Genomic DNA, 26,614 nt, shown 5'->3' with positions numbered 1-26,614 from the left:
ACTGGATCTGTGATAAGAAGGCATGCTTGGCTCAAAACGCAAAATCTGCCTGATCATGTTAAAGCAAAATTGTTGGATGCTCCTCTACAACAGGACAGTCTATTTGGTAATAAGGCAGAAGAAGTTTTGAAAAAGATGGAAGACAAAGCTAAATCTATGCAAACTGTAAAAGATTTCCTACAAGTGCAGCCACCCAGGTTCAGTAGGCACTTAGCCTACTAAGAATTGGTCCTTTCCAGTACACCAGAGCCGCTCAGGTCAAACCTAGACACTCCAAAGGCTCCAGGTTTCAGTCACAAGGAACTTGCAGAACAAAACAGTGGGGTGCCTCCACCTCCAAATCTGGAAGTAGCAAGGCACCTCCCGACGGTAAACAGTCTCAATGACTTTCCTCTGCCATCTCCAAGCACTTAACTTTTGGCAGCCCCTTTGGGGGGAAAACTAGCACTTCATGCACAAAATTGGCATCTAATTACCCAGGACAAGTGAGTTTTAAATATAGTATCCCAGGGACACAGATTTTATTTCCACACGTTGCCAATCCCAAATGGATGGCCAGATCTGCTTCCAAATAACTGGGCAGAGGCCCAGAAGCAAGTTATGTCCCTCATAAATATGGGGGCTATTCAACCAATGCCAGAAAAGGAAAAGGGACAAGGTTTTTATTCAAGACTTTTCCTGGTACCCAGAAAAGGTAAATCATGGCGTCCAATTCTGGACTTAACCATTCTAAGTACATTCCTGGACATTCCAAAATTCAAGATGCTGACTCTACAACAGGTACTGCCTATGTTAGGCAAGGATGCCTGGTTGGTAACTCTAGACTTAAGAGGCTTACCTGCATATCCCAATTAGGGAATCTTTCAAAAGATACCTCCGCTTCAAAGCAGGCAATTTGCATTACCAGTTCTCTGCAGTGCCCTTTGGCCTATCTACTGCGCCCAGGGTCTTCACAAAGTGCTTGGCACCAGTAATTGCATTTTGCAGACAAAGAAGCATTCAGATTTATCCTTATCTGGACGATTGTCTAATTCAGGCAAAAAACAAGGACACTCTTCTACAGCATCTGGCTTTTATAAAAAGGCTTCTAACTTGCCTAGAGTACACCATAAACGAAAAGAAATCACAACTGGTACCCTCTCAAATAATTACATTCCTGGGTGCAAGCTTGAATACAACTGCCCAGATAACTTAACCTCACGCCAGAAAAACAAATCCAGTTGATGACTTACTTCAAACAAGTGGCCACAAAAACCCAGTTACTTGCAAGACAAATTCTGCAGGCCTTGGGGTTCATGGCTTCCTGCATTCTACTAATTCCATGTGCAAGACTGCATATGAGGAAACTTCAGTGGTACCTAAAAAGCTTATGGAGTCAACATTGGCACAGCCTGGAAACAATGATTCCTGTAATTCCTTGCCTGCAGCAAGAGTTCCTATGGTGGGCAGAGGCCTGTCACCAGAACAAGGGACTGTCATTCATTCCACCCCCTGCCAATCAAACCCTAACTACAGACACATCAGATTATGCTTGGGGGGCGCATCTGGCAGGGAGATGCATTCAGGGCGAATGGAGCCCAAATCAAATGCACCTGCATTTCAGCCAGAAATAGATGCTAGCTGTACAGAATGCTCTGGCAGCCTTCAAGGACTTTCTTCATCCAGGATGACTACTGATAGATGGACAACACAACAGTCATGTGGTACATAAGCAAGCAGGGAGGTACCCATTCCTACCCCCTTTGCAGACTAGCCATGGCTTTGTGGAACACAGCCTTGACTTACCAAATACATCTACAAGCTCAATTCCTGCCAGGAAAGCAAAATACTCTGGCAGACGAACTACGCAGAAATCTTATGGACCCTCACGAATGGAAACTGGATCCACAAATCTTCAGCATGTTGACACACAAATGGGGAGAGCCCAGACATAGATATTTTTGCCTCACCCCAAAAGTATCAGTTGGACAAATTCTGTCCAAGAAGCCATCACAAAAAAGCTTGGAAAGTGGATGCTGTATCCTTCAGCTGGAAAAACCTATCAGTCTATGCCTTTCCCCCTCTGCCTTTGCTCTCCAAGGTATTAGTAAAAGCCAGACAGGAAAAACCAGAAATGATTCTGATTGCTCCAGACTGGCCTTACCAACACTGGTACCCATTCCTATGAAATATGTCACACCTTCCTTCATGGTACTTGCCTCAGACACCTTATCTACTGTCTCAGCAAAACTATCAAATTCTGCACACTCTGCTCCAAACTCTGAATTTTGCAGCATGTCTAATCAACTAATTTCATCAGTTGCATCTGTCAGCAAACCTGTGATGGATGTCATTTTGGAGGCTTAGAAGGTCTAGTACTAGAAAATCTTATGCTGATAAATGGAAAAGATTCTGTGCCTGGAACCAGGCACAAGGAATAAACACAGCAATGCCCAATATTCCTCAGATTCTGCAATATTTAACTGAGATGCTTTACAAGGGCCTATCTTTCTCTTCCATAAAAATCCATGCCTTTGCCATTTCAGCTCATTACAACACAGAGCCTCCCCTCTTTTCTCATCCCTTGCTAAAGCAGTATCTCAGAGGGGCCAAAATTTTAATACCTCCCAGGAGAGCACCAACTCCGGCATGGGACCTCAATTTTGTATTGGAAAAGCTCATCCTACCTCCTTTTCAGACAGCTGCTACTGCAGACATAAAGTTTCTCTCTTGGAAGACTGCTTTTCTTTTAGCAGTCACTTCAGCTAAAAGGATTTCAGAACTACAGGCTCTCATGACAGTGGAGCCTTTTATTACTTTCTACCCGGACAGGGTGTCGCTCAGGGCCAATCTATCCTTTATGCCTAAAGTGGTATCTAGTGTGGCTCGTAATCAGGCTATTCATCTGCCAACTTTTTTCCCAAATCCACAAAACAAGGGGGAGCGGATTCTGCATTCATTAAATGTACACAGACAACTAAGATTCTACTTAAACAGGACAAAATCTCTAAGGAAATCTGAGCAACTGCTGGTGGCATTTGCTGCAGGGGCAGAGGGAAAGACTATTTCAAAGCAGACTATTTCCAAATGGATAAGTCATTGTATTCGTTTCTACTACATGCATCATGGTAAACCTGCTCCCAAGGGGATCCGATCCCATTCCACCAGGGTGCATCTACTTCTGCAGCCTTTCTCAGAGGGGTTCCTACCAGAGACATTGTAGAAGCTGCTACCTGGAGCTCTGTTCATACATTCACCAAACATTACCATTTACCTCTCTCCTCTAAATCCAGAGCAGGCTTTGCCACTGCTGTCCTGCAGGGCCTTATAGCTGCTCTTAATGCTGTATAATTCCATCTTCCCAACCATAGCTTTGGGATTCTACCCAAATGTAATGACTGCAACAGTGAAACACGAAGAACATACTACAGTTGTGTACACTTACCATAAATGTAGATGTTCGAGTGTATTCACTGTTGCAGTCCTTGTTACCCACCCGCCAGCCCCCTACTTTTCTCTTTTTATAACTTTTCTTTCTTTTTGCTATGCTCAAAAGCCTTTTTGTTGTATTTGCTTTGATTTGGAGGTATATTTTTTCTGTTCTAAATTACACGCATTTATAGATATATATATATTTTGCTCCCCATTTGGGAGGCACCTGACATCTGGGACAAGAAAAACTGATGAAAATAGTGTCGGCCGAATGTTTTATACCCCTGACAACGTGACATCATGGAAGAAGGGACAGCAACCGACATAGGACCAAAGACTTTCTTAATCAGGCCGACTGAGAGCAACCTGCCAGCAGATTACCCAAATGTAATGACTGCAACAAGCGAGTACACTCGAACATCTACATTTATGGTAAGTGTACACAACTGTACTTTCTTCTGCTGTCAGAGTTGTTGGCTGCCATTTCTCATTTTCCTGTGGGCGAGAATTCTGCCTCCTTAGCCTCTTCCAGACTGTGTAAAGCCTTTATCCTAAGGCACCTTTTTGTTATGCCCCCACCGGTCAAAGATTCTGTTCCCCCGTGGGACCTTAATGTGCTTCTTCAAGCTTTGGTTGTTCCGCCTTTCTTGCCTGCCGTAACTGCAGATCTAAAATTTTTATCTTGGAAAACAGTTTTTCTGGTGGCTATTACCTCTGCAAGAAGGGTTTCAGAATTACAGGCCTTGTCCATCAAAATTCCGTACATGATTTTTCACAAAGATATGGATGTTCGTGTTTCACTGTTGCAGTCATCACTGTAGGGATGTTCATCGTGCATACAGCTGCAGTCATAACAGATGGGGTTCTCCTGCCGTCAGGCGGGTCCTCGGTCGGCCGCATTCCAAAATCTAGGTCCGGCGTCGGTTGTCGTCGCTTCCTCCCTGACGTCAGTGTGACAGGGGTATAAAAGAACCAGCCGACGCCATTTTCTTCAGTCTTTCTTGCCGCGCGGTGCCCGAAGCAGAAGCAGTTCGCAAGTGCCGGTCAGCCAGATCCTGAGATTACGAATATTTTTCAACCGAAGTCTTCTTGAAAGCTAAGTACCCCGTTGGGGAAACTTCTTGCCTCAGACCGATGTCAGATAAAGTTAATAATTGCATTTCATGTAGGAAGCAAATACCGCATAAGGATTTACATTCCCTCTGCATTCCTTGCTTAGGCCCAGACCACGACGTCTCGGCCTGTAGTTTTTGTGCTACATTCAACAGACGCACTATTAAGCGTCAGGCGAAGTTCGCCAAAACACTTTTTTGGCAAAAAATTTAATTACATTATGTCGTCAGATACTCCGACTCCAGTTTTGAGTAAAAGACGCAAAGATAATGACCGACATACAAGGTCCGCGGCTTCTACCGACACCATGCCAAAGCCGACTACAGGTGGTCCGGTTCTCAGTGAGGCTCCTACGCAGCCCCTGACTACCGACGACACTTCATTGGCGGTGTCTACTGTGCCCGAGGTCGCAGGCTTTTCGGCCCACACCCCAACTACAGATACCGAAGCCACTCTTGGCGGTGAAACTCAGAGTTTAGACAGGTCTGCCACCTCTCAAGGTGTCTTCAGGCCTTCCTCTTCTTTTTCCATCAAGGCTTTCACTAAGTCTAAAGCAGCCATGCATACTAAAAGACAAGCTCCACAGGGCCCTTCTCAAGGCCCCATGCCTAAAAAGCAGATGCTCAAAATGGCTGAGGATTTGATTACTCTTATCAGGGGTTCTCAACCCCCCCCCCCCCGAGGATTACTCTTTTGGGAAACCTTGCATACCTTGAGGGAACACTTCCACTGGGAAGGCCAAGAGTACTCAGACTCCAAGAAAAGGCTTAGGGGTTTTCTCTTGCTCCCTCAGCACAGGCCTCTGGCTATACCTCCTGTCTTAGACATTCTAGATGATGTGTATTCGGAGGCCTGCCTTAATCCAGACTCTTGACCTCCAGCTCCAGTCAAGCCTGACAGGTATTACCGGGTTCCTGACTCACACCAATTCTTATACAAAAGCCATGCGGCTGACCCAGAAACTATCTCACAGGGCCCCAAGGGAATTAAGGCCTCCACTGCTAAAAATCCATTACCTTCAGAGAGAGATTCCAGGGCTTTAGAAAGGTGGGGGGAAAAAGGTATACACCTCGGCCACCTTAACCATGAGGGCATTAAACTGTCAGTTCCATATGTTAAAGTACCAACAGTTTCTGTTATCACAGTTGAGAAGCAAAATGTCACAACCTGAACAACCAGATTTGAAGGAGTTGCAGGATTTGATACATAGTGCAGAACAAGTGGGTAAACGTACCTTGCAATGTGGTTTTGATGCTTTAGAGGCCTCATGTAGAGCTGCTGTTACAGGATCAGTCATACGTAGACATGCCTGGCTCAAAGAGCAAACCTTACCAGATCATGTCAAAGCTAAATTACTAGATGCCCCCCTGCAAAAAGATGTATTGTTTGGTGTTAAAGCTGAGGAGGTATTAAAGAAAATGGAGGAAAAGGCAAAATCAATGCAAACAGTGAAAGATTTCCTACAGGTACAACCTCCACGTTTCAGTAGAAATTGGCCTTCCAAACATTGGTCCTTTCCAGCCACAGACAGACCCCAAAGAGGTAGATACAGGCGCCCGAGGGGCAGAGGGCGATCTCAAGGATCGTTTAGAGGCAGACAATGGCAAGCACCTACACAAAGAGGTGGTGTGAGGATAGTTCACAGCCATTCAGAAAGCAGACCCAATGACTTTCCCCTTTGCATGCCAAGCAAGGCTCAAATGGCAGCACCTTTAGGCGGAAAACTGGCATTATTTTCGAAAAATTGGCATATTGTCACAAAAGACAAATGGATTCTGGACATTATAGACAGAGGCTACAGATTCCACTTTCACACCCTTCCAAAAATGAGAGGCATGCCAAACCTGCCACACAATCAAAGGGCAGAGGCACAAAAACAAATTTCAGATCTCATGGACATGAAAGCTATTCAAGAGGTACCTGCACAAGAACAGGGTCAAGGTTTTTACTCCAGATTATTCCTTGTACCAAGGAACGGAAAAGATTGGAGACCTATTTTGGACCTATCCATCCTAAACACATTTTTACTCGTGCCAAAATTCAAGATGCTCACATTACAGCAGCTTCTTCCCATGCTGGGCAAGGAGTCTTGGCTGGTAACATTGGACCTCAAGGAGGCATACCTGCATGTCCCAGACAAGATTGCAGAAGATACCTCAGATTTCTTGCAGGTTCAACCCATTATCAATTCTCTGCATTGCCCTTTGGCTTGTGTGCTGCACCCAGAGTGTTCACAAAATGCCTGGCATCAGTAATTGCCTACTGCAGACTTCAAGCGATACAAAAATACCCATATTTGGACGACTGCCTGATCCAAGCGGACAGCAAGCACATACTTCTGAAACATCTGGCTTTTGTAATAATGTTGTTGAATTCTCTGGGATACACAGTCAACAAAAAGAAATCAAGGCTAATACCCTCTCAAACAATAATTTTCCTGTGTGCCAACTTGGACACAAACACCCAGATGGCCTACCTCACGCCAGGGAAACAAGGGCAACTAACTCAATACTTCAGAAAACTAGCAAATTTCACCAGGCTGACTGCAAGGAAAATCCTGTAGGCTCTGGGATTCATGGCATCTTGCATCCTACTAATCCCATGTGCAAAGCTGCATATGAGGAAACTTCAATGGTACCTGAAAAACCCATGGTCTCAACACAGCCACAGTTTGGAAACAATAATACCACTGATTCCATGTCTTCAAAAGGAATTTCTGTGGTGGGCTCAAGCATGCCAAAGAAACACAGGTCTCCCATTCTGCAAGCCTCAAGCAAATCAAGTCATCACAACAGACGCTTCGGACTATGCCTGGGGGGCGCACATGACAAATCGGTGCATTCAGGGCAAATGGTCCCAAAATGAAAAGCACCTACACATCAATCAAAAGGAAATGCTAGCAGTAATAAATGCTATTATAGCTTTCAAAAACCTTCTGCATCCAGGTCAGCTATTGATAAGGACAGACAACACCACAGTAATGTGGTACATAAACAAACAGGGAGGAACCCATTCATACCCTCTATGCAGGCTGGCCATGTCTCTTTGGAACATGGCTCTGGAATTACAAATCGAACTTCAAGCACAGTACTTGCCAGGCAAGGAAAACACGCTGGCAGACAACCTAAGCAGAAATATGACAGATCCACACGAATGGAAATTGCATCCTCAAGTTTTTACAGAGATAATTCAAGTGTGGGGAAGGCCAGACATAGATCTCTTTGCCTCCCACAGAAATCACCAATTGGCAAAATTCTGCTCAAGGACCTTTCATCCACAGGCCTGGAGAGTGGACGCACTCTTTCAGTTGGACAACAATGACAGGTTATGCCTTTCCACCTCTTCCTCTGCTGCCCAAAGTTCTATTAAAAACCAGAGCAGACAGACCAAAGATGATTCTCATTGCTCCAGAGTGGCCAAGACAAAACTGGTACCCACTCCTAAGGAGCCTGACGCATTCCCCACCATGGATCCTACCTCTAATGCCTCTTCTGACTCAGCACAACTTCAAAACTCTTCACAGTCAGCTGAAAACACTCAATCTGGCCGTATGGAAGATTCCTTAACTTCACAACAGACCCTACTCTCCAAGGAGGTGCAGGATGTCATTTTGGAGGCCAGAAGGCCTTCTACTAGAAACGCTTACTCTGCCAAATGGAAACGGTTTTGTGCCTGGAATAAGAAAAAGGGTCAGGATCCTGGAATACTGAATTTACCTCAAATATTACAGTACCTAGCTGAGATGATCACTGATCAGATGAACACTGATCCCCCTTTATTCTCTCACCCCCTCTTAAGACAGTTCCTCAGAGGGGCTAAGAATACAAAACCCCCAAGGAAACAACCAGTGCCGGCTTGGGACCTCAATTTCATTCTAGAAAAACTGACCTTGCCTCCTTTTGAGCCAGCTGCCTCAACAGAACTGCAATATTTGTCCTGGAAAACAGCCTTCCTTCTGGCTATCACCTCAGCTCGCAGGGTATCGGAACTACAAGCCCTCATGGCTGTGCAGCGTTTCATCATTTTCCATTGGGACAGAGTTTCCTTACGAACCAATCCGTCCTTTATGCCAAAGGTAGTATCCAGGGTAGCTTTGAATCAGGCTATCCACTTACCTACCTTTTACCCTAATCCTCAAAACAAAGGGGAGAGACTACTACATTCCTTGGACATCCACAGACAGCTGCATTATTATTTGGACAGAACAAAGCCTTTCAGAAAATCAGAGCAACTCTTTGTGTCCTATGCTACAGGAGCTCAAGGGAAGCCAATTTCCAAACAGACAATCTCAAAATGGATAGCCCACTGCATATGCTTTTGTTACTTTTTTCATGGTAAAACTGTACCTGCAGGCATCAGATCTCACTCCACAAGGGCCACAGCTACCTCTGCAGCTTTCCTCAGGGGGGTTCCTACCAAAGATATTTTGGAAGCAGCCACTTGGAGTTCTGTACATACCTTCTCCAAGCACTATCACCTACCATTATACTCCAAATCTAGAGCAGGCTTTGCCACTGCAGTCTTGCAGGGCATCCTGGCTCCTCCTATTTCCACCTAGTGCCTACCACCCTTTTTTAGCTTTGGGATTCTACCCATCTGTTATGACTGCAGCTGTATGCACGATGAACATAGTACAGTTTTGTACCTACCATAAATATAGATGTTCGAGTGCTAATACAGCTGCAGTCCAGGTTTCCCTCCCTCCTTCCCCTCTTGGGACAGGCCTAATGGCTAACACCTCCTCATACAACCTGATTGGGGTATTCATTTATGGTGTATTTGCTTGAAACTACTGTGTTTATTTTGCATTGCATTTTTACATAAATTTATGTATTGCCTTCCTTCTGGGGGCACCTGACATCTGGGACAAGAAAAACTGAAGAAAATGGCGTTGGCTGGTTCTTTTATACCCCTGTCGCACTGACGTCAGGGAGGAAGCGACGACAACCGACGCCGGACCTAGACTTTGGAATTCGGCCGACCGATGATCCGCCTGACGGCAGGAGAACCCCATCTGTTATGACTGTAGCTGTATTAGCACTCGAACATCTACATTTATGGTTGGTACAAAACTGTACTTTCTTCCTGCTGGCAGGCAGCCCTTGGTCGGCCAGAATCCCGAAGTCTGGGTCCGGCGTTGGCTGTTCAGTCATGCTCCCTGACGTCAGAGCGCCAGGAGTACAAAGCTGCCAGCCGACACCATGTTCTCCAGTCTTTCTTGCCGTGCGGTGGAAGCAGTTCACAAGTGCCGGTCAGCTGACTCCTGATATTTTTTGTGCTTCATTCCGAAGACTTTCTTCTTCTTCTCAAAGCTAAGTACCCCGTTGGGGAAACTTTTTTCTTGCTCCAGTCCGATGTCAGAAAAAGTTAATTGTATTTCTTGTGGGAAGCAAATACCTCATAAGGATTTCCACTCTTACTGTATTCCTTGTTTAGGCCCTGACCACGACGTAGCTAGTTGTCAGTTTTGTGCTAGATTTAGCTAGCGTACTATTAAGCGGAGATACGATTTTGCTTTTCACTACTTTGGCAGGCGATTTAATTACAATATGTCGTCGGACACGCTTCCGACTACCGGAGTTCACAAATGAGCCAAGGATAAGGACAGGCCTCTGAGGTCCAAATCAGACGACGGTTTACAAGCAGAGCCAGCTACAGGTTCTGCCATCGTCAGTGAGGCGCTTTCGCAGCCCCTGTCGGCCATTACAGAACCGATTGCCAAAATGGACTCCCACTAGGAGCCAACTAGGCCTTTGAGTACTACAGGTGCAGGACCTTCGGACAATGTTCCCTCGGATGGGTTCAGAGCCGCTGTGCAGGTACCGGCTTCCGAGGGGGTATTCAGGCCTACACAGCTTCAGATAAAGGCAAAGACAAAGGTGAAGACTCCTTCTAAATCAAAGACTCAAGCCCAGGCCTCCTCTGATCCGGGACCCAAGTCTCAAAAACAACTGCTTAAAATGGCGGAGGACTTACTAACTATGATTAGGGGTTCACATCCCCCTCCAGACAAAAGGCCAAGGCAAGAATTGGATTATGAATCCTCTGATCAGACATCTATTTATTCAGTGTCTTCCTCTGAACAGGAATATACTATCCCTCCTTATGAGGATTCTGATGCTGAAGAATCCATTCCTTCAGCTTCTCCCCCTGAGGATTTTTCTTTTGGGGAAACTTTACATGACATGAGGGAACATTTTCACTGGGAGGGACAGGAGTACTCTGAATCTAAGCGAAGGCTTAGGGATTTCCTTCTTCTTCCCCAACACAGACCCTTGGCTATTCCTCCTATTTTGGATATTGTGGATGATGTTTTTTCTGAGGCTAATTTAACTCCTGACTCCTTTCCTCCAGCCCCTGCAAACCCTGACACATATTACAGGGTCCCTGACTCCCACCAGTTGCTTTATAAAAATCCTGCTGCTGATCCAGAAACCATTTCTCAGGGTCCCAAGGGTGTTAAGGCCACCTCTGCTAAAAACCCTATTCCGTCAGATAAGGATTCTAGAGCTTTGGAGAGATGGGGCAAAAAAGTGTACACTTCTGCTACTTTATCCATTAGGGCTTTAAATTGTCAATTTCATATTCTAAAATATCAGCAATTTCTGATGTCTGTTATGAAACAAAAGCTAGGTACCATTTCTGCATGTGCAGATAATAAGGAATTACACGATTTGATGTATGTTACTGAGCAGATGGGGAAGCATGGCTTACACTGTGGTTTTGATGCCTTGGAGGCTTCATGCAGGGCAGCTGCCACTGGCACAGTCATTAGAAAACATGCTTGGTGAAAGGAACAAAATTTGCCTGATCAAGTGAAAGCAAAGTTACTGGATGCTCCTGTTCTGCATAATGTTTTGTTTGGGTCTAAGGCTGAAGAGGTGATACAGAAAATGGAGGATAAGGCAAAATCCATGCAAATGGTTAAGGATTTCTTACAAGTTCAACCCCCAAGATTTCGCAGAAGTTGGCCAAATAAAAATTGGTCCTTTCCCAGTTCGGACAGGCCTCAGAGGGGTAAATATAGGCACTCCAGAGGGAGGACCCAAGTACAGACCTTTTACAGACCTAGACAGTGGAGTGCTTCCACCCCCAGGGGTGGAGAGGACAGGCCTCAATCTTACAGAAAACAGGCTCAATGACTCCCCCTGCATGGCTCCAGGAACCTCTATCCTGGAAGCCCCTCTAGGAGGAAAACTCTCTCTTTTTCACCAAAATTGGACTTACATAACCCAAGACAAGTGGGTTCTGGATGTAGTTTCAAGAGGTTACAAATGCCACTTTCATACCTTGCCAAGACCAAACGGATGGCCAGACCTACCAAAACACCAATGGGCAGAGGCATTAAACCAGGTGGGATCCCTCATGGCTATGAGGGCCATAGAACTGGTTCCACAATCAGAGACTGGGCAAGGCTTTTACTCAAGGCTCTTTCTAGTTCCCAGAAAACAAAATTCCTGGAGACCCATCCTGGATCTGTCAGTCTTAAATACTTTCCTGGAGATACCAAAGTTCAAGATGCTTACTCTACAGCAGCTCCTGCCAATGTTGAGCAAAAATGCATGGATGGTGACATTGGATTTAAAGGAAGCTTACCTACACATCCCTATCAGACAGGAGTGCAGAAAATACCTCAGGTTCAAGGCCGGCTTGAAACATTACCAGTTCTCTGCGCTGCCCTTTGTCTTGTCTACTGCGCCCAGGGTCTTCACCAAGTGCCTGGCACCAGTAGTAGCTTACTGCAGATTCAAGGGAATTCAAATTTACCCTTATTTGGACGACTGCCTTATTCAAGCAGACAGCAAGGATGTCCTACTCCAGCACCTGGAATTTGTTCAAAATCTACTCAAGTACCTGGGATTCACTGTGAACATAAAAAAGTCAAATTTGACACCCACACAACAGATAACTTTTCTGGGTGCTCTTCTAAACACAACAACCCAGATGGCATTCCTGACATCCGAAAAACAACTTCAGCTGGTTTCAGATTTCAAAACCCTGCCGTTAATGTCTCAGCTAACTGCAAGGAAATTCCTGCAGGCTTTGGGTTACATGGCCTCCTGCATCCTTCTCATATCATATGCAAGACTGCATATGAGAAAAAAAAAATACAATGGTACCTAAAAAGTGTATGGTCCCAGCATTGCCACAGTCTAGAGAGACAGATTGTTGTCTTGCCTTGCCTACAAAAGGAATTCAATTGGTGGACCATGGCATGCCTTCAAAACAAAGGGAAAGCCTTCAGTCTGCCTCCAGCCAACCAAGTGTTAACCACGGACGCCTCGGATTACGCATGGGGAGCTCACTTGCAGGGTAAAGGCCTGCAAGGTTTTTGGACAGAGGATCAGAAGCCACCTACATATCAATTTAAAAGAGATGTTAGCTGTACAGAGTGGCCGCTTGGCTTTCAGGGATCTTCTACAGCCAGGACAACTACTGATATGGACAGACAACACCACAGTTATGTGATACATAAATAAGCAAGGGGGTTCACACTCCTACCCCCTCGGCAGACTAAACATGACTCTATGGAACACAGCTCTAGCTTGCAAAGTGGATCTACAAGGTTAGTTCCTGCCAGGGAAACAAAATATTCTGGCAGACAGCCTGAGCAGGAACCTGTCAGACCCACACGAGTGGATGTTAGACACCCAAATATTCAAGATGATTACAGAAGCCTTGGGCTTGCCCGGACATAGATCTATTTGCATCCCCCCTCAACTACCAGCTAGAGATTTTTTGCACAAGGCCATGTCACAAACTAGCATGGAAAGTGGATGCTCTCTCATTCAGTTGGAGGAACCTCTCTGGGTATGCCTTTCCTCCTCTACCTCTTCTTCCAGGGATGTTATTAAAGATAAAGCAGGACAAACCCAAGATGATTTTACTGGCCCCAAATTGGCCTAGTCAGTTTTGGTACTCAACACTGATGAATCTATCCCAGGAGCCTCCTTGGATTCTACCTCAGATTCCAATTCTTTTGTCCCAACACCAGGGCCAGGTTCTGCACTCTCAAATCAAAACTCTCAGCCTTGGCAGCCTGACGTATTCAGGGTCTGTGATTAATCCTACCCTTCCCAAACAGGTCATGGATGTCATCTTAGAAGCCAGATGGCCTAGCACTAGAAAATCTTATGAAGGAAAATGGAAGAGATTTTGCACCTGGATGCATGCTCAGGATTCGGATCCTCTCATTCCTAATATCCCATTGATTTTACATTACCTAATAGACATATGTTACATAAGGGTTTATCCTTCTCCTCCATAAAAATACATGCCTCAGCTATCTCTGCACATTACAATACAGATCCTCCAATCTTTTCTCATCCACTACTGAAACAATATCTCAGAGGAGCAAAGAATTTAAGGCCCCCTAGGACACCACCCATACCTGCCTGGGACCTCAACTATGTTCTGGAAAAACTTACTCTGCCTCCTTTTGAGCCTGCTGCCATATTTGATATTAAGTATTTATCATGGAAGACAGCTATCCTACTGGCTTTGACTTCAGCCAGGCGAGTCTCGGAGTTACAAGCACTCATGGATGTCGAACCTTATATTGTTTTTCATCAAGACAGGGTCTCTTTAAGGACTAATCCTACTTTCATGCCTAAAGTGGTTTCTAAAGTGGCTATAAACCAAACTATTCACTTGCCAACTTTTTTCACTAATCCACAAAATAAGGGGGAAAGGATCTTGCATTCCTTGGACGTGCACAGGCAGCTTCGTTTTTACCTGGACAGAACCAAGGATATCAGGAAAACACAACAATTGTTTGTTTCTTATGCAGCAAATTCCCAAGGCAAAGCTATTTCAAAACAGACCATTTCTAAATGGATTGCTCATGGAATCAGATTTTGTTACTCTCATCATGGAACGCAAATCCCAGGAAAAATTAGGACTCACTCTACCAGTGCTGCTGCTACTTCAGCTGCCTTTCTCAGGGGAGTACCTACCAAAGGTATTTTGGAAGCTGCAACTTGGAGTTCAGTGCATACTTTCTCTAAGCACTATAATCTCCCTCTTTATTCTAAGTCTAGGGCAGGCTTTGCTTCTGCAGTCTTGCAGGGCCTTCTAGCCGCCCCTTCTACTCTATAACCACCACCCTTTATCTCAGCTTTGGGATTCAACCCTACAGTGATGACTGCAACAGTGAAACACGATGAACATAGTACAGTTGTGTACACTTACCATAAATGTAGATGTTCGAGTGTCTTCACTGTTGCAGTCTGGGTTACCCACCCTCCTGTCCCCTCTTATACTTTTATTAGTGTGGTTTCCTACTTCACACTTCTTCTGAGGTGTATTTGCTATAGGGTATGGAGTTTGTTGTATGTTACATTTTTGTTTTACTATTAGCCTTCACTTTTAGACACCTGACATCTGGGGCAAGAAAAACTGGAGAACATGGCGTCGGCTTGCAGCTTTGTACTCCTGGCGCTCTGACGTCCGGGAGCTTGACTGAACAGCCGACGCCGGACCCAGATTTTGGGATTTTGGCCGACCGAGGGCTGCCTGCTGGCAGGAAGAACCCTGCAGTGATGACTGCAACAGTGAAGACACTCTAACATCTACATTTATGGTAAGTGTACACAACTGTACTTTTCCCTTCGAACCAGTCCATCCTTTCTTCCTAAGGTGGCATCACCAGTGAATATCAGAGTATCAATATTCCTGTGTTTTTTCCTAATGTTACGAATAAGATGGAATACAAACTCCACATGTTGGATGTTCATAGAGAGTTACGATTCCATTTACACAAGTAATTTCCGTAAATCTGATCAATTGTTTGTATTCTTCTATAAATCCTTTTTGGGGAAAACTGTCTCGAAGGTCACTATAGCTAGATGGATTTCTTCATGCATCCTGCAGGTCTATAAGGACATAGACATGCATCTCCTCCAGGTCAGGTGAAAGTTCATTCCACTAGGTTCATGATTATGTCCATGGCCTTTTGGTCTAGTGTGTCTTTGGATGATATTCCTTCTGCAGCTACTTGGTCCTCATCTCATACGTTTATTTCTCATTACAAATTGAATTTGACTTCCAGAAAGAGAGCATCCTCTGGTTCCGTGGTGCTCAGGAATGTCCTTCCATGAGGGCCCCCCCTGGAGTTTAGTAGTTGGGAACTCTGTCCCACAGGTTGAAGACCAAATGAAGTAAACCACTTCAGAAAAAGAAGTTAGGTACTCACCATAACATTCCATCTGAGTAGTTGTACTTCATTCATCTTCAACCATCCCTCCCTCCTTCCCCCAGACCTTGGTGCATGATCAGCCTATGGGCTGCAGTATAGGTCACAAGTAAATCTTTCCGGTCTGGTTCTCAATATAAGTTCAGCAAACTCGATCTGGGGATGGAAGGCAGTGGAGGTGTATTATGGGTAAGGAGAGGAGTTTGGAGCGGATGCTAGCAAAAGTTGCTGGCTCGGATCCGTAATCTACAGGTTGAAGACAAATTAAGTACAACTACTCGGATGAAACATTATGGTGAGTACATAACTTCTTTTCTTTAGGAAGTTTAACACTGTTGTTATTTGAACTAGCAGTTCTCCTCAGATGCTTGAATCTGAAGATCCTTCTTCCTTGTGATCTTTACATTTTCCAGGAGAATATCTGAATTACAAGTCCATAAGGGCAAACAACTTTTTTACATTTTCCTTAAGGTGAGGATAACTGCATAAGCCTTGCTTCAACCAAAGGTGGTGGATGACAGATGTCTGTATAAACTGGGCAGTTAACCCCTCTGTGTTCTATCAGGGGGTAGTGGAAGATTTTGTATACCCTGGATATGCAAGGACAACTGAAATTTTATCTAAAATGAACTAAAATAATAATTAAAAAAAAATCCAATCAGTTATTCATTCCCTTTACAAAGGGTAAGAAAGATGATCCTGTCTCAGAACAGGTCATTTTAAAATGTCTGGCTTATTTTATAAACGTCTGTTACCTCTTTCCAAGGCAAAACTAAAACAGAGCATTTGGAGGTCTTCAAGGACCATTACAACTCATGACTTCATAGGATCTTATCCATAAGTTTTGGGAATTTTCCCGAAAGTAACCCTTCTAACACGTAGTACACTTGTGGAGGAACTTAATCATAAATTTTCATGTATATTCTTTTTTGTAGTTATGTTTTCCTCCCCCCTTCCCTCTCATCTTTCCTACTTTGGCATCCAGCATTTGGGGTAGTTACCCATTCACCATTTTCCCCACCTTCCCAATTTTCTAACCCTACAGATCACCCCACTTTAGAATTGTTATACACACAGAGAAGGGAGTTTTGAGGACTTGTCCTTTTGTCCTGTCATACCTGGGAGCATTAGCCACATAAATGGCTAGTGCACTGGCTTCCACCAGACCCTTGCTGTTACATGGCAGGAAAGAGCTAAAGGTGGCATGGGCAGCAGGTGAATTTTATCTTTATACCACAGGCATGCTGCCATTTAAGTGAGAGGGTATCCATTTGGCCATAAGGGTGGCTGGATAAAAAACTGTAAAAGGCAGGCCAAACAGCACTTACAAAAGTCCACACTATTGCGAATGTGAACTCGCACATTTGCAGTTATGGTAATTTGTTGTTATTCAACTGTACTTTGTCAACATTTATCTGTTGGTTGGATATTACACTGTGATACGGTAGCTTGTTGCCATGGTTTGCTTACATGTGCTGGCCTGTGTGAATAATGGTTGGAAGTTTAGAGCAGATGTAGATGGACCCCTCTAGGATACAGCAATTCATTTGCCAGTGATTGATATGACTATAGTCCTGCCTTCATTCTTAGTACTTCTGCATGTGTTCAGAATAACTGCATCAGCGTAAATGTGTGAGAAGAAAAAGTAGAATTAATGATGTGAAATATTTGGATCAGTGTTTGGTAGATATTTTGATTCATTTATTTTACAGACCCCTTGTAGCAGAGACTGTAAATAATTCGATTTTGCAACAACTAGCTGAACAGTTACAACAGCAGAACTTTGAGCAGCTCCGGCAGCAGTTATTAGAACAGCAGCAGCAACAGCAGCAACAACAGCAGCAACCTCCACAGGTAGCTAACTGAACTTATGTAATGATTTAGGCAAATGTATATTTAAAGTAAAATGTGTGGAAAAAAAATATTTCCTTTTTAATGGCCAGAGTGGTAGTTGTAATCCTGAAGGCTGTCCGCATTTGGCAAGAAAAGGGTGCACATTAGATGATTGACTTAAATTTCTGAAAGTGATAAGTTAATTGCGTGTTTCTGTACTTTTTTCTGTATGTACTTGAGCGTGGCAGCATTGGGCATGCTTTTACACATTTGGCATTTTCTAGGCATCTGTTTAATGCACTTTGAAAAATGAGCTTCATTGGCACAAACTGCCATACCTGTAATGACCACAAAGTTAAAAAAAATTGTATACATGGATACATACATGAATACTGGGGGAGTGTTGTACCATTAGACATGATTTGTCATATTATGCATTTCCTGGGTGTCTTTGACACATTAGAATGTTGAGCTTGATTGGCACAGTCTGCCACATCTATAATGACCACTGAATTAAAGAAGTCGCATACAAAGATATGTAGAGGCAGTCTCCAGTAGCCATCTTCAGTATGGCAGCCCTCAGTTGCAACAAGAAAAACGAACTCAACAACATACCATATCATATACAAGATGTTCATCGTGCATACAGCTGCAGTCATAACAGATGGGTTCTCCTGCCGTTAGGCGGGTCCTCGGTCGGCTGAATTCCAAAGTCTAGGTCCGGTGTCGGTTGTCGTCGCTTCTTCCCTGACGTCAGCACGACAGGGGTAAAAAGGAACCAGCCGACACCATTTTCTTCAGTCTTTCTTGCCGCGCGGTGCCCGAAGCAGAAGCAGTTCGCAAGTGCCGGTCGGCCAGCTCCTGAAATTACGAAAATTTTGAAACCGAAGTCTCCTTGAAAGCGAAGTACCCCGTTGGGGAAACTTTTCTTGCCTCAGACCGATGTCAGACAAAGTTAATAATTGTATTTCATGTGGGAAGCAAATACCGCATAAGGATTTCCATTCCCTCTGTATACCGTGTTTAGGCCCAGACCACAATGTCTCGGTCTGTCGCTTTTGCGCAACATTCAACAAACGCACCATTAAGCGTCGGGCGGAGTTTGCCCAGCATTATTTTGGAAAAACATTTAAGTATATTATGTCGTCGGATACTCCAACTCCAGTTTTGTCTAAAAAATGCAAAGATAAGGACTGACACACGAGGTCCGCGGCCTCTACAGACACCATGCCAAAGCCGACTACACGTGGTCCGGTTCTCAGCGAGGTGCCTACGCAGCCCCTGACTACCGACGACACTTCATTGGCGGTGTCTCCTCTGCCCGAGGTCGCAGGCTCCTCGGCCCACACCCCGACTACAGATACCGAAGCCACTCTTGGCGTTGAACCTCAAAATGTGGACAGGTCTACCTCCACTCAAGGTGTCTTCAGACCTTCCTCTTCTTTTTCCATCAAGGCTTTCACTAAGTCTAAAGCAGCCATGCATTCTAAGAGACAAGCTACACAGGGCCCATCTCCAGGCCCCATGCCTAAAAAACAGATGCTTAAAATGGCTGAGGATTTAATTACTCTTATCAGGGGTTCTCAACCCCACCGGACAAAGGCCCAGAGTGGAGGAAGAATCCCCCTCCTCTGATCAGGGCTCCATTATTTCAGAGCACTCTGATGATCAGGAACATTCTTACTCCCCTTTTGAAGACTCTGATGCAGAGGAGTCCATTCCTTCTGTATCTCCCCCCCCAGAGGATTACTCATTTGGGGAAACTTTGCATACCTTAAGGGAACACTTCCACTGGGAAGGCCAAGATTACTCAGACTCCAAGAAAAGGCTTAGGGAATTTCTTTTGCTACCTCAGCACAGGCCTCTGGCTATACCTCCTGTCTTGGACATCCTAGATGACGTTTACTCGGAGGCCTGCCTTAACCCGGATTCTCTGCCTCCAGCCCCAGTCAAGCCTGACAGGTACTACAGGGTTCCTGACTCACACCAGTTTCTATACAAAAGCCATGCTGCTGACCCAGAAACCATCTCACAGGGCCCCAAGGGAATTAAGGCTTCCACTGCTAAAAATCCTTTACCTTCCGAGAGAGATTCCAGATCCTTAGAAAGGTGGGGAAAAAAAGTATATACCTCGGCTACCTTAACCATTAGGGCCTTAAACTGTCAGTTCCATATGCTAAAATACCAACAGTTTTTGTTATCACAATTGAAAAGTAAAATGTCACAACCTGAACAACCAGACTTGGAGTTGCAGGATTTGATGCATAGTGCAGAACAAGTGAGTAAGCATACCTTACAATGTGGTTTTGATGCTCTAGAGGCCTCCTGTAGAGCTGCTGTTACAGGATCAGTCATACGTAGACATGCCTGGCTCGAGGAGCAAACCTTGCCTAATCATGTCAAAGCTAAATTACTAGATGCCCCTCTACAAAAGGATGTATTATTTGGTGTTAATGCTGAGGAAGTATTAAGGAAAAAGGAGGAAAAGGCTAAATCAATGCAAACTGTGAAAGATTTCCTACAGGTACAACCCCCACGTTTCAGTAGAAATTGGCCTTCCAAAAATTGGTCCTTTCCAGCCACGGATAGACCCCAAAGAGGTAGATGCAGGCGCCCGAGGGGCAGAGGACAATCCCAAGGATCGTTTAGAGGCAGACAATGGCAAGCTCCTACACAGAGGTGGTGAGGATAACTCGCAATAATTCAGAAAGCAAGCCCAATGACTTTCCCCTTTGCATGCCAAGCAAGACTCAAATGGCAGCCCCCTTAGGAGGAAAACTGGCATTATTTTCAAAAAAATTGGCATATTGTCACAAAAGACAAATGGATCGTGGACATTATAAACAGAGGCTACAGATTCCATTTTCAGACCCTTCCAAAAATAAGAGGCATGCCAAACCTGCCACACAATCAAAGGGCAGAGGCACAAAGGCAAATTACAGATCTCATAGACATGAAAGCTATTCAAGAGGTACCTACGCACGAACAAGGTCAAGGTTTTTATTCAAGACTATTCCTGGTACCAAGGAAGGGAAAAGATTGGAGACCTATTTTGGCCCCATCCATCCTAAACATGTTTTTACTCGTACCAAAATTCAAGATGCTCACTCTACAGCAGCTTCTTCCCATGCTGGGCAAGGAGTCTTGGCTGGTAACATTGGACCTCAAGGAGGCATACCTGCATGTCCCAATCAGACAAAATTGCAGAAGATACCTCAGATTTCTTGCAGGTTCAACCCATTATCAATTCTCTGCATTGCCCTTTGGCTTATCTACTGCGCCCAGAGTATCCACGAAATGCCTGGCATCAGTAATTGCCTACTGCAGACTTCAAGGGATACAAATATACCCCTATTTGGACAACTGCCTGATCCAAGCGAACAGCAAGCACATTCTTCTGAAACATCTGGCTTATGTAATAATATTGTTGAACTCTCTGGGATACACAGTCAACAAAAAGAAATCAAGGCTAATACCCTCTCGGAAGATAATTTTCCTGTGTGCCAACTTGGACACAAACACCCAGATGGCCTATCTCACGCCAGAGAAGCAGGCGCAACTAACTCAATACTTCAGAGCACTAGCAAATTGCACCAGGCTGACTGCAAGGAAAATCCTGCAGGCTCTGGGATTCATGGCATCTTGCATCTTACTAATCCCATGTGCAAAGCTGCATATGAGGAAACTTCAATGGTACCTGAAAAACCTATGGTCTCAACACAGCCACAGTTTGGAAACAATGATACCACTAATTCCATGTCTACAAAAGGAGTTTCTGTGGTGGGCTCAAGCATGCCAAACAAACACAGGTCTTCCATTCAGCAAGCCTCAAGCAAATCAAGTCATCACAACAGACGCCTCGGACTACGCGTGGGGGGCGCACATGACAGATCGGTGCATTCAGGGCAAATGGTCCCAAAAAGAAAAGCACCTTCACATCAATCAAAAGGAAATGCTAGCAGTAATAAATACTATTATAGCTTTCAAAGACCTTCTGCAACCAGGTCAACTATTGATAAGAACGGACAACATCACAGTTATGTGGTAGATAAACAAACAGGGAGGAACACATTCATACCCCATATGCAGACTGGCCATGTCACTTTGGAACATGGCCATGGACTTACAAATTGAACTACAAGCACAGTACTTGCCAGGCAAGGAAAACATGCTGGCAGACAACCTAAGCAGAAATATGACAGATCCACACGAATGGAAGTTGCATCCAAAAGTTTTTACAAAGATAATCCAAGCATGGGGAAGGCCAGACATAGATATCTTTGCCTCCCACAAAAATCACCAATTGACAAAATTCTGCTCAAGGATTTTCCATCCAAAGGCCTGGAGAGTGGACGCTCTCTCTTTCAGTTGGACATCAATGACAGTTTATGCCTTCCCACCTCTTCCTCTACTGCCCAAAGTTCTATTGAAAACCAGAGCAGACAGACCAAAGATGATTCTCACTGCTCCAGACTGGCCAAGACAACACTGGTACCCACTCCTGAGGAGCCTGACCATTCCCCACCATGGACCCTGCCTCTAATGCCTCTTCTCCTGACTCAGCACAGCTTCAAAACTCTTCACAGCCAGCTAAAAACACTCAATCTAGCCGCATGGAAGATTCCTTAGCATCACAACAGACCCTACTCTCCAAGGAGGTGCAGGATGTCATTTTGGAGGCCAGAAGGCCGTCAACTAGAAAAGCTTTCTCCGCAAAATGGAAACGGGTTTGTGTCTGGAATGAGAAAAAGGGCCAGGATCCTGGAAAACTGAATTTACCTCAAATGCTACAGTATCTATCTGAGCTGCTAAGCAGTGGACTTTCATTCTCCTCCATCAAAATCCACGCCTCAGCCATTTCTGCAGAATACAACACGGATCCACCCTTATTCCCTCACCCTCTCTTAAGACAGTTCCTCAGAGGGGCTAAGAATCTAAGACCCCCAAGTAAACAACCAATACCTGCTTGGGATCTCAATTTCATTCTGGAAAAACTGACCTTGCCTCCCTTTGAGCCAGCTGCCTCATCAGATTTGCAATATTTGTCTTGGAAAACAGCTTTCCTTTTGGCTATTACCTCAGCTCGTAGAGTTTCAGAACTACAAGCTCTCATGGCTGTGCAGCCTTTTATCATCTTCCATCAGGACAGAGTTTCCTTATGAACCAACCCGTCCTTTATGCCTAAAGTGGTATCCAGGATAGCTTTGAATCAGGCCATACACTTACCTACCTTTTATCCTAATCCTCAAAACAAAGGGGAGAGATTACTACATTCCTTGGACATCCACAGACAACTGCATTATTTGGACAGAACAAAGCCTTTCAGAAAATCAGAACAACTCTTCGTGTCCTATGCTATAGGAGCTCAAGGAAAGCCATTTTCCAAACAGACAATCTCAAAAAGGATAGCCCACTGCATACGCTTTTGCTATTCTTTTAATGGCAAAACTGTACCTACAGGCATCAGATCTCACTCCACAAGGGCCACAGCTACTTCTGCAGCTTTCCTCAGAGGAGTTCCTACCAAAGATATTTTGGAAGCAGCCACTTGGAGTTCTGTGCATACCTTCTCCAAGCACTACCACCTATCATTATACTCCAAAACTAGAGCAGGCTTTGCCACTGCAGTCTTGCAGGGCATCCTGGCTCCTCCTAGTTCCACCTAGTGCCTACCACCCTTTTCTTAGCTTTGGGATTCTACCCATCTGTTATGACTGCAACTGTATGCACGATGAAAATAGTACAGTTTTGTACCTACCATAAATGTAGATGTTTGAGTGATAATACAGTTGCAGTCCAGGTTTTCTTCCCTCCTTCCCCTCTTGGGACAGGCCTATTGGCTAACACCTCCTCATACAACCTGATTGGGGTATTCATTTATGGTGTATTTGCTTGCAACTACTGTATTTTGATTGTATTGCATTGCTTTATTACACAAATTTATTTATTGCCTTCCTTCTGGCGGCACCTGACATCTGGGGCAAGAAAAACTGAAGAAAATGGTGTCGGCTGGTTCCTTTATACCCCTGTCGTGCTGACGTCAGGGAAGAAGCGACGACAACTGACGCCGGACCTAGACTTTGGAATTCGGCCGACCGAGGATCCACCTGACGACAGGAGAACCCATCTGTTATGACTACAGCTGTATTAGCACTCGAACATCTACATTTATGGTAGGTACAAAACTGTACTTTTAATAGCTCAGAAACAACAAAGCGTTTGGGTTCTCGTACAACCCTTCCTCACTGCAAAACAAAGTCAGTCAGTTATAACATCCTTAAATATTCACTCTCAAAACAATTGCAACCACAGTGGCAGTTACTAGAAGTTTTGTTTTTCACTTGTGGGGTATATGTGTGTGTGTGTGTGTGTGTGTGTGTGTGTGTGTAAATACTGCTTAAATTGTATGGGTTACATTTGTACCTATATTCAGAGTTTTTTTTATGGCAGCTCACTATCACCATCTTCACACCACTACCATTTACTTTGTTTTGGTCTGAATATGGCAGTCACACATACTGTTAGAGTGAAACAAAAAGTTAAGAACTGATACAGAAGATCCTCCTTAATGGGTCCCTGGCTGTGGGAATTACTTTGCCACCAAAAAGAATTTAGCTTCTTTTACCCTCCATCCCATTCTTATGTTCACAGGCACCTGGGTACCTAAGTGATGCATGCTGTGGCACAAGGTGATGGCTAACACGATCCTGCTTATCCCTAGAGCCAAATAACTCTTTTTGCCAGCGACATTCTTGCATCTTGGTCCTTGCTTTTGTTGGTAGATTTCTGCATTTGTGTGTGTAAAAAATTGTAAGTATCCATGTGGCCATCACAGTACCAGTCAAGAGTGGCATTGATATTACCTTAACTGTCTTGGTGAAGAGCACAGCACAGGTAATTGCTTTCAGTGCCAGAGATTCAACCTAGCTGCTTGACATCAGAGATGGAAGAAAAAAATTAAGATATGCTGCGTTGGTTCACTAACAAAAAACACAGACACTGAAACTCAGACATGATGTAGTACCGTCTGGTTAAGCTAGCATAGTTTTAGCAATTATTCAAGCTTTTGAGCTGGCATGAGCCCTTCATCGGGAGTTAAATTATTGATGTTAAGGTACAGTGCTCAAGTATTTGCTTGTGTGAACTGTGTCTGACAGCTGTGATACATGCTGTGCTCCTCTATCTGGTTCTGCTTCATAACTAAAAAGGAGCATAATATACATCAGAGCTTTCAGGGACAACTCCCCACTCTTCATCCTAATACCAGGATCTAGTTTGCCACTATTTTGGTTAGCAGCTCGATCTTGGCTCCGGTCAGCATTTCCTGTATTGGTAACTACTGAAGTGCATTTTTTATGCGACTTGCTATCCCTTACCCTGGTTTTCTGTTACTTGTGTCTGTTTAGGTAGATAGGTTTATTGCCCCCTTTTCCACTATTGTCCTATTGGGACCCCTCCCGTTTTGGCGTACTTATTTTTCCCAGAGCTAGTTAGGTGTTTTATTGCCTTTAAGACTGTGGTGTTGCAGTTTCTTGTCTGATTTTTAACATGGATAAGGGGTTTAAGAAGTGCGTGGTCTGCAGGCACAAGTTGACATCGCAGGACGCACATTTGAAGTGCATGTAGTGCTTGAGTGCTATATATGTTTGGAGTTTGGGACCAGAGCCATTAATGAACACAGGGCCAAGTTGATCCCCAAAGGACTTCTCCTTTTGGTTCTTCCTCTTCTGCTACTTTGGTTCTTTCTTTGTTGGATCCGATGGCTGTTTCCTAGATGCACTGACTGTGGAACTCCAGAACTTCAAAAGGGGATTGGAAATTATCCTTTTCTTCTGCTCCTGGTCCTTCCTCCTTGAGCTCATCAGACCCGAAGATCCTAAGACTTTGGGTTCCTGGCTGCCCTGGCACCGATATCTGCTTTGACCCGTCTGAGCTGATCTCCATTAGTGCCAAAAACCAGCAAGACTCCAGATGTTCTTGGTGTTTCACTGTTCCAGTCATCACACTTGGGTTATCTGCCTGCAGATAGCCCTCAGTCGGGCCAAATACCAGAGACTTAGCATGTCTGCTTGCGATGCTGTCGCTCCAGGACGGATGTCAGGTTGTTAGGGGTATAAAAACAAGCAGCTGACTCCATTACATCAGTCTTTCTTGCTGAGGATCCCAAAGCAGAAGCAGTTTGCAAGTGCCTGTCAGCCGCTACCTGAATTTTCGTTTATGAATTTAATAATCCTGAAGTCTTCTAAAGCTAAGTACCCCGTTGGGATCCTTTTTTCTTGCTCTAACTGATGACAGAAAAAGTTAACAATTCTCTTGCCTGTGGAAAGCAAATACCTCTCAGAGATTTTCATTCTTACTGCGGCACCTGCTTATCCCCAGACCACAACGCCCCTCGCTGGCTGTTTTGTGCCTTATTTAATGCATGAGCCATTCATAGTCTGGCTGTCGCTAAATTCTTTCGCTCTCTATCTCCGTATTCTGGAATGGCTTCAGTAAGCCATCCAACTACAGATATTTCAAAAAAATGTAAAGATAAAGACAGACGGACCGCATAGGTCCTAAACTGCAGACGACTCTTCCATTAAGCTAGTTGCCAGTCCGCCAGTACTCAGTGAGGCGCTTTCGCAGCCCCAGACACCCACTTCAACGGATTCTCAGGCATCTACTGAGACCCATTCGGAGTCCGGTATGGCGCGAGACTCTTCAACTGTGGAACCTGCAGATATCTCTACCTTGGATGGTCCGGAGCCGGTGAGCAGGCACCGGCTTCTGAGGCAGTTATTCACTCAACCGATGTTTGACTCCAACCGACGACTTCTTTTTTAACCAAAACTACCGAGTTTCTTACACACTATGCCTAGAAAACCTACGACCAAAGCGTATGCACCTGCTCCCATGCCACAAAAACAAATGCTTAGAATGGTTGAAGACCTTATTACGTTGGTTAGGGGAAGGCGGCCTTCCCCTGCTAAGAGACAGAGTCCAGTTCCCTTCAGCTTCTACAGACCAAGAGTCTGATGACATTGAAATTTCTGATTATGAAAACATGCCCTTATCTGCTTA

At 44.6% G+C, this 26,614-nt stretch overlaps 1 protein-coding gene across 1 annotated transcript in view; it reads left to right on the top strand.

Moving 5' to 3' along the window:
* The window catches only part of SCAF8 (SR-related CTD associated factor 8), a 1,875,331-nt gene that overhangs the window by 953,469 nt on the left and 895,248 nt on the right, over positions 1–26,614 (top strand). The window contains exons 10-11 of the mRNA XM_044063383.1: positions 17,431–17,572; positions 19,986–20,000. Of these exons, the coding sequence (XP_043919318.1) occupies positions 17,431–17,572; positions 19,986–20,000 (157 nt within the window). The remainder of the gene's footprint in view (positions 1–17,430; positions 17,573–19,985; positions 20,001–26,614) is intronic.

The sequence above is a fragment of the Protopterus annectens genome, chromosome 1.part0 (genome assembly GCF_019279795.1).
Source record: "Protopterus annectens isolate FY-2018-M chromosome 1.part0, PAN1.0, whole genome shotgun sequence".
Lineage (NCBI taxonomy): Eukaryota > Metazoa > Chordata > Ceratodontiformes > Protopteridae > Protopterus > Protopterus annectens.
This window is presented reverse-complemented; position numbering and strand designations above follow the sequence as displayed.